General features: G+C 45.5%; 1 protein-coding gene across 2 annotated transcripts in view; it reads right to left on the bottom strand.

Annotated features, from left to right (window-relative positions):
* Window positions 1-6413, bottom strand: part of Pelp1 (proline, glutamate and leucine rich protein 1) — a 29099-nt gene extending 22686 nt beyond the window's left edge. Inside the window, exon 1 of one of the 2 annotated variants that reach the window (XM_042680614.1) lies at window positions 6151-6413. In XM_042680614.1, coding sequence (XP_042536548.1) covers window positions 6151-6399 — 249 coding nt within the window. In that variant the 5' untranslated portion in view covers window positions 6400-6413. The remainder of the gene's footprint in view (window positions 1-6150) is intronic. The other variant, XM_042680615.1, reaches the window with a different exon arrangement.
* Window positions 6414-8789: the final 2376 nt, after the last annotated feature.

An 8789-nucleotide genomic window follows, 5' to 3' on the forward strand; every position in this document is an offset into this window, starting at 1 on the left:
CTGATGTTGGATTTCTTTAAAATCATTAAAAAAAAAAAATCATGCACCAGTGGCTCATGTCTGTAATCCTAGCTACTCAGGAGGCTAATATCTGAAGATAACAGTTCAAAATCCAGACCAGGTAAGAAGTACCTGAAACTCTTAGCTCCAATTAACCACCAAAGGGCTGGGGTAAGCCAGGTGCTGGTTGTAACCCTAGCTACTCAGGAGGCTGAGATTTGAAGACCATGGTTCAAAGCCAGTCAAGGCAGGAAAATCCCCTGTGGCTCAAAATATACAGCACTAGCCTTGAGCAAAAGAGCTCAGGGTAGTGCCCAGGTCCTGAGCTCAAGCCCCATGAACCACAAGGGGGGGGGGGGGGGGGGGGGAGAGCAAGGAGGTGGGGGGAGGAGTGCTACAAGTGGAGTGTGGCTCAAGTGGTAGAGTGGTAGCCTTGAGTAAATGAGCTCAGAGACAGTGACTAGGCCTTGAGTTCAAGTTCCAGAACCAGCAGATACACAGATATAGATTAGGTAGGTAGGTAGATTAGGCAGGCAGACAGGCAGACAGGCAGGCAGGCAGGCAGGCAGGCAGGCAGGCAGGCAGGCAGGCAGGCAGACAGACAGATAAAATCTATCTACAACAGCACCATGTCTCCCTGATGTGTAGATGTTAAATTCAAAATGCAAGGAGATATGACAAAGTAAACAGGATTCATGAAAGAAAGGACCTCTACTTAATTTGTCGTATCATTTCTACATGACTCCATGTTCTTGACCTCATATATGGTATATACATGTGCACATCTGAGGGAAGCTAGGAGGAAGACACAGAATCAGAGGGAAATGGGAAAAAATACAACAGAGGGGCCTATCAGCTGCACCAGAAATCGATGAAAATGAACTAAGCAACTCAAGGGCAGCAATGGGAGGGAGGGAATGAGAGGGAAAGAGGGAACAGCTTACACTAAGCAAAAGGAAAGAAATGTACATATCACCTCATTTGGAAGAAATAGTTGCATTGTCAAAGTTTATAGAATTCACAAATTTTATAGACCATGATGACAATTTGCCTTGTGAAGGTTAAAATGTGTTTGTAACTTTAAGTATCACTATCCCACAATACTGTGAAATGTGAAATTTATGTAATCACTTAATCTCGATAAAAAAATTACTTTTAGGGCTGGGAAGGTGGCTCAGTGGTAGAGTGCTTGCCTTGTATGCATGAGGCCCTGGGTTCGATTCCTCAGCACCACATAAGCAAAAAGAAAAAAGCCGGAAGTGGCTCAAGTGGTAGAGCGCTAGCCTTGAGCTGAAGAGCTGAGGGACAGCGCCCAGGCCCAGAGTTCAGGCCCCACGACCGGACCCACCGGACCCAAAAAAAAAAAAAAAGAGTACATGTTTTTCTATAGTTACAAGCAGACCTAGAATAGAGACAGACAATATAGGCAAGGCATTGATGGGCAAGAGAGAGACCAAGTAAGTGATCATAATGAACCACAGAACTTAAAACTATGCAAGTAGCAAAGACAGAACATGAGAGGTAACACGTTAATTTCTTTTAGAGATAAATGATAAGAAAGAAACAAAACAGGATAAAGTGAAAATGACTGGGACGACATTCTTTTAAGACAGTGATTAGGTTAGATCTCTCTGAACTGAAGGCATTTTGACTTAAATAAACATTTTACTTTCCAATGAATTTCCCAATATAGACAGAGGTATTAACAAGGAATGGCCTCAACATGCTCTAGAAGTATCTCATGGGTGGCTGGAGCACAGTCAAGAGAAGCAGAAGTCCTAGAGGATGAAGTAAGCAGAAGACACTATGTACAGCCTCATACAATGTTGAGTTTCAAGCAAGAGAATACTATAAGCATACTGTTATTTAACTACTTGCTAAAGAACTAGGTAGTAGGGCTGGGAAGGTGGCTCAGTGGTAGAGTGCTTGCCTTGCATGCATGAGGCCCTGGGTTAGATTCCTCAGCACCACATAAGCAAAAAGAAAAAAGCCCGAAGTGGCACTGTGGCTCAAGTGGTAGAGCGCTAGCCTTGAGCTGAAGAGCTGAGGGACAGCGCCCAGGCCCAGAGTTCAGGCCCCACGACCAGACCCCCCCCCCCAAAAAAAAGAACTAGATAGTACTACCTGTGGGTATACAAGAACTAGAAAGATAGTTTCTATCCTTCAAAGAACACACAGTTATAGAAGACATGATATCTAGAATTCCTTTAAAATGTTCAAAGGTGGAGAGGGGCTGGAAATGTGGTTTAGTGGTAGAGTGCTTGACTAGCACGCATTAAGCCCTGGGTTTCCTTAGTACCATATACACAGAAAAAGCTGAAAGTGATGCTATGGCTCAAGTGGTAAAGTGCTAGCCTTGAGCAAAAGAAAAAAGGAGCCCAGGGAAAGCACCCAGACACTGAGTTCAAACCCCAGGATTGTCAAAAACAAAAACAAACTATAAAAGGTGGTGAGAGGGTTAAGTTGGAGAGGATTTAAAGACATAGTGAGCCAAGTGCCCATGACTCACACCTGTAATCTAGCTACTCAGAAGGCTAAGATCTGAGGATCAGTTTGAAGACAATCCAGGTAGGAAAGTCCATGAGACTCTTATCTCCAATTAACCACCAAAAAGCTGGAAATGGAGCTGTAAATAAAGTGGTGGAGAACTAGTCTTGAACAAAAAAAAGGACAGGGGCAGTGCCCAGGCCTTGAGTTCAAGACCTAGGGCCAGCACACGCGCAGGCGCGCGTACAAATACACACACACACACACACATACATACTTAGCTGGGTGCCGGTGGCTCATGCCTGTAATCCTAGCTACTCAGGAAGCTGAGATCTGAGGATCGTGGTTCAAAGCCAACCCGGGCAGGAACATCTACAGGTTCTTATCTCCAATAAATCACCAGAAAACCAGAGTGGCGCCGTGGCTCAAGTGGTAGAGTGTTTGCCTTGATTGAGCTGAAGAGCTCAGGGACAGTGCCCAGGCCCAAAGTTCAAGTCCCATAACAGACAAAAAAAACAAAAACAAAAAAAAGATATTCATTGTTAAATTTGACAGACAGAAACAGCATATAGTGGAATGGCCCAAAACAGTGTACATCTGTTATTTTCTATAAGTTTCATTCATGTATATACATATATTATATATATACATACATACACACACATACATACATACACACACACACACACACACACACATACACACACACACATGTGGCACTTGAACTCAGGGCTTTATATTCAGTTAGTTACTCTACTACCTTGTTTTTTTTTTTTTTGGCCAGTCCTGGGATTTAACTCAGGACTTGTGCACTGTCTCTAGGCTTCTTTTGCTCAAAGGTAGCACTCTACCACTTGAACCACGCATCACTTCTGGACTTTTCTGTTTATGTGGTACTGAGGAATCAAACCTGGGACTTCATGCATGCTAGGCAAGCACTCTACCACTAAGCTACATTCCCAGCCTCACTCTACTACCTGAACCAAGCCTCTCAAAGGGGGAAAAATGAATATTTATTACACACACACACACACACACACACACACACACACACACACACACGTTTGCCAATCCTGGGGCTTAAAAATGAATATATATTTATTACTTACACACACACACACACACACACACACACACACACACACACGTTTGCCAATCCTGGGGCTTGAACGCAGGGCCTGGGCACTGTGCCTGGCCTCTCTGTGCTCAAGGCTAGCACTCTGCCACTTGAGACACAGTGGTACTTCAGCTTTTTCTGAGTAGTTTATTGGAGATTAGTCTCATAGACTTTCCTGCCCGGCTGGCTTTGAACTGTGATCCTCAGATCTCAGTCTCCTGTGTAGCTAAGGATTACAAGCATGAGCCACTGGCACCTGGCTCAGAAGAATTTTTTTTTTAGTAGTACTGGGACTAGAACCCAAGGCCTCATTTGCTAGATGGGTACTCTACCAAGCAGGGCCTTCAGGCCTGATTTTTGCTTTAAAAAAAAAAAAAAAACTTGAGGAAGTAGAGCTGTGCCTCAGTGGTAGAGCACTAGCCTTGAGTAAAAAAAGTTAAAAAGCCTGAGATTTCAAGCCCTAGTAAGGGCACTAGAAAAAAAATTTTGAGGGAGGTGTATACGCTATATATGCAGTGTAATAAACAACGTAATAAATAGCAGATAATCACAGTTGTTAGGAAAGTTTTCTTAAAAGGCACTGACAAGTTGAGAATTGAGAAGACTAGGGGCAAGGGCTCCACTGCAGCTCAGGAAGGATTCCAAGACAAGAGTAAGCACACAAACTATAAGGAAAATTAAAAAGAAAGAAAGAAAAAAGCCCAAGTACTGAAGAATGTTTAAGGGCAGCAAACAGAATTAGAATTTTACATAGAAAAATTCACAGCACCTACTGTGCAGAGAATGGAGTAAGAGAGCAAGATTGGAGGCAAGAAAAGCACTTAGAAAATTGCTGCTGTAATCCAAACTACAAAATGTGCACTGTGGTGGGAAAGTCCCATTTTGGAACTGTGGAGTTTGTGGTACCAGTGAGATAACCACGTTGGTGATTAAGCCTACAAGGAAGAATCAAATAGGCCTCTCTTCTCAAATTCCAGGCCTGTCTGTCTGTCTGTCTGTCTGTCTGCCTTTCTTTCCTTCTCTTCTGACATCAACTACACTTCTCTGAAAGAACTATGTCTTACCTACTTAGAAATGAGAAACAGATCTTAACATAATAAATATCCAATGCTGTTGAATGAAAAGGTAACGTTGCTTAGGGAAGTCTGAGGAAAAAAGTATTTAGAATAGCAATTGTGTTTCTAGCTATGTTAGATCCTGCTCTTGGTTAAAAAAAAGTAATTTTAATAAGACCTACCAAGTTCTACATTACCACCCATTTCTCCCTTTCCATAACTGAACCCATGGACAATATTGTTGACTTTTTTTTTTTTTGGTCGTGGGTCTTGAACTCTGGGCGCTTTGCAGGCGCTCCTCAGCTCAAGGAGAGTGCTCTACCGCTTGAGTCACAGCACCACTTCCGGTTTTCTAGTGGCTTATTGGAGATGAGTCTCACGGACTTTCCTGTCCGGGCAGGCTTTGAACCTCGATCCTCAGATCTCAGCCTCCTTGAGTAACTTGGGCTTACAGGCGTGAGCCACCAGCGCCTGGCTTGTTGTTTACTTTTAAGGTATGAGAACTGAACTCAAAGCCTAACATATTGAGGCCTCTCTCCTCCAGCCCTTATTTTAGTTACTGCCTAACACAGTGCCTTCCCACTTAAGCTTCCCTGTAATTAACTACCAAATCCATTTTATTAACAAACATTAACAGTACAAGAGGGTTTCACTGTGAAAATCCTATACAGTGTACTTTGAACCAGTTCACTTCCTCCACTACGTGAATCCCATTTCCTTTCCTAACCCTCACACCTCCTTAGGATGTTATCTTGAGCTCAGTTCCTTCCTTCAGAAAATGTCTAAAATTTCTCTATTAGAAGCCCCGAAGGAGGATTCTATTTTCACCTTATGCAAAACACTTTACTCCTGCCGGGCGCTGGTGGCTCACGCCTGTAATCCTAGCTACTCAGGAGGCTGAGATCTGAGGATCGCGGTTCAAAGCCAGCCCGGGCAGGAAAGACCGTGAGACTCCTATCTCCAATAAACCACCAGAAAACCGGAAGTGGCGCTGTAGCTCAAGTGGTAGAGCGCTCGCCTTGAGCTGAAGAGCTGAGGGACAGCGCTCAGGCCCAGAGTTCAAGCCCCACGACCGACAAAAAAAAAAACACTTTACTCCTCTCTATCACGTCTGAAATTGGGGCATGCCTAGTAGTTATTAGGCCCTAGGTAAGAGCTCATATATATGTATGTATATATATATATATATATATTCCAATTACTCCAAGAACATTCAGTGGGTGATTGACCCGCCCTGGAACTGAATCCATTCCCTCAAAGACTAGCAATAGTCTAGCCACGGGGCACAGGGCCGTGCTCTTCCCCTGGAGAAACGGCGGATAAAGGAGACAGAGGAGTCTCAACTGGAATGGTAGCAGTTGGACCCTTTTTCTGCTCTGAGCTCTCGTCCCCCGAATCCCCCGCAACTAGACTTCACTGAGGCGAAATCCCGCAGCCCAGGTGCCATCCACCCTCCCAACGGGGCCGTAGGCCGGCGAGCCGCGAGCTTACCTGAGCCCCGCCCACCGACCCATGCAGCCGCAATAAGCACATGAGCCCAGGAAAATGTGGGGCCCAATGGACGGGTGGGTGCACAGGAGGAGCGGGGGGCCCCGGTCGTGGCTGTAGCAACCCGGACACACTCTCTAACAGCAGCAAACGTAGACGTGGGCCCGAGCTCATCGCCGAGAGACCCCCGGTCCCGCCGGGAACCCCCACGGAGGAGCCCGCAGTCGGCCCGCTGAGAACCGCTGCCGCCATCTTCCCGGGCTCGAGTCGTGGCGCGGCACGATGACGCAAACACACCGCGACCGACGTCTCTTAGGGAAAGGGGGTGAGGAGGGGGCTGCGGCCCTGCGCTGGGGGTAGGGGGAGGACTCCGGCTCCCGGCTGCCAGGGAGCATGCGCAGGGTGGGAGCGCGCGGCCGCGGTGGCGGAGATTTCGCGCAGAGACGGTTTTAGGAGGAACAGCGAGCCGGGACGGGGGCGGGGCGGGGCGGGGCGGCCCTAGGTACATCATGAACACGTGGGCAGGACAAAAGGCGCCAGAGTATGAAAGATTCCCTTTAAACCAGTGGCGCGGATTGGGACTCAGTAACGCCCATCTTCTCTTTCCTTTGGGCGGTACTGGGGTTTGAACTTAAGACCTCACACTTGTGTTCTGCAGCTTGAGCCACATCACCCCGCAGCCCTCGGTTATACCTAAGAACCACCCCTCTGTCTGAAATCACAGGCATTATTAACTACATTTCCAAGAATGTATTATTATTATTCCGACAATAATAATTCGCCTCTGAAAAACAATATAGGGAGACGTCAATAGAAAATGAAGCCGGGTGCCAGTGGCTGTAATCCTAGCTACTCAGGAAGCTGAAATCTGAGGATCGCGGTTGGATCCCCAATAAATGTAAATCCAAAAAATATATTTCTAATAAGTCACTCAGAAAAAGTCAGAAGTGGTGCTGTGGCTCAAGTGTTAGAACGCTAGCCTTGAGCACAGAGAGGCTCAGAGACAGCACCCAGGTCCTGAGTTCAAACCCCAAGACCAGCAAAGATCCCCCTTCTCTAGATAACATGTACTTTTCTAGTGTTATTCTAGCTACAAATGTGTACATAGTCTATTTCACAAGGGTAGAGTATACTGAAGGATCTGCCTCTCCCATCTAGGCCTAATCTTTTTATATATCTAAAGATAGAATATGAAAGATTGAGTTCTGATTTATTCCCCAGGGTCAAGCAAAGCACTAGGTGTGTGCTCACATGCTTGTCCACAGGCAGGTCGTTCTGACCTTGGCCCCCAGGAGCCAACAGCTCCCACACCTAGCATCCACTGTGGCCAAGGACATTGCCCTTGATCCTGAGGAGACCATAGCCCTTTCTTATTAAAATTCCCTGCTTCCTTGTTAAGTTCTATATAAGCCCACCCCCAAATCCAGTCCCTTGCACAACCCCCAAACCCACAGGAAGATCTGTGCCCCTCACAGACCTTATTCCTCAATAAACAGTCCTTGCCAGTTGATTGAGTCCAACCTATTCCTTTTCTGTTCTCCATTTTTCCCAACATATACACCTTAGCTTTTTCTTTTTTTTCCCTTCAGTCCTGGTGTCACTGGACAGAGGTGAGGTTTAGTGAAGCTTCCCTTTAAATATAGAAACTCTTCACTTAGGGTCCTTGACTTCAATCACAGAATAAGAATTTCTGAACAAGTCACAATGGTAAGAAAACTTGGCAGAACTTTATTGAATAAGCAAACAAGCAGACCAACAGACAAACAAGCACACAAACAGAAGGGTAGTGGCACACTCTAGCAGAGTGGGGCGCTCTCATAGGGATAGAAAGAGACATGCACAGACACACGGAGACACCCAGAGGGGCACACAGCTCCTTGGGCTGTTGGGGTATTTGTATGGTAAAGGCAGAAGGGTTGGCTACAAGTTATGCAAAGCTAGGTGCTTTGTCTTTGAGTTTTTAGGTAAGAATGCATCTTGCCATAAAGCAGATCCTTATCCTTGATTCCTGGGTGAGGAATGCGTACTTTAGGAAGGAATACATACATCCTGTTGTCTCTCCTTGAAGCAAAGACAGCACCTCTGTTTCTAAATATCATATTTCTTTCTTTTTCTATTTCTTTTCCTTTTTCTTTGTCGGTCATGGGGCTTGAACTCTGGGCCTGAGCACTTTCCCTCAGCTCTTCAGCTCAAGGTGAGCACTCTACCACTTGAGCTACGCGCCACTTCCGGTTTTCTGGTGGTTTTTATTGGAGATGAGAGTTTCACAGACTTTCCTGCCTGGGCTGGCTTTGAACCATGATCCTCAGATCTCAGCCTCCTGAGTAGATAGGATTACAGGCGTGAGCCACTGGCATTGGCCTAAATATCATATTGCTGAGTTGCTTTCATCAGGCCTCAGTTTCCTTACATTTTTCATTTTCCCCTAAATGGTTTTGTTCCCTTAATCTTAAGGAAAGTATATGAAGGAATATATCCTGTATTTGCTATTGGCTCATTTTATGCTGTACCTCATTTTTCCCTAGTCTAGTCTTCTTTGTTTTCCCTAAAAAAACTTTGTTCTTTTAATATTAAGGGAAGTAGATGGACAAGCTTTAAGCTTGAGTCTTTCAATCCCTGGCAACCAATTGCCATGCTTCATT

Source organism: Dipodomys spectabilis, unplaced genomic scaffold (genome assembly GCF_019054845.1).
Source record: "Dipodomys spectabilis isolate Male_0828 unplaced genomic scaffold, ASM1905484v1 ptg000062l, whole genome shotgun sequence".
Taxonomy (NCBI): Eukaryota; Metazoa; Chordata; class Mammalia; order Rodentia; family Heteromyidae; genus Dipodomys; species Dipodomys spectabilis.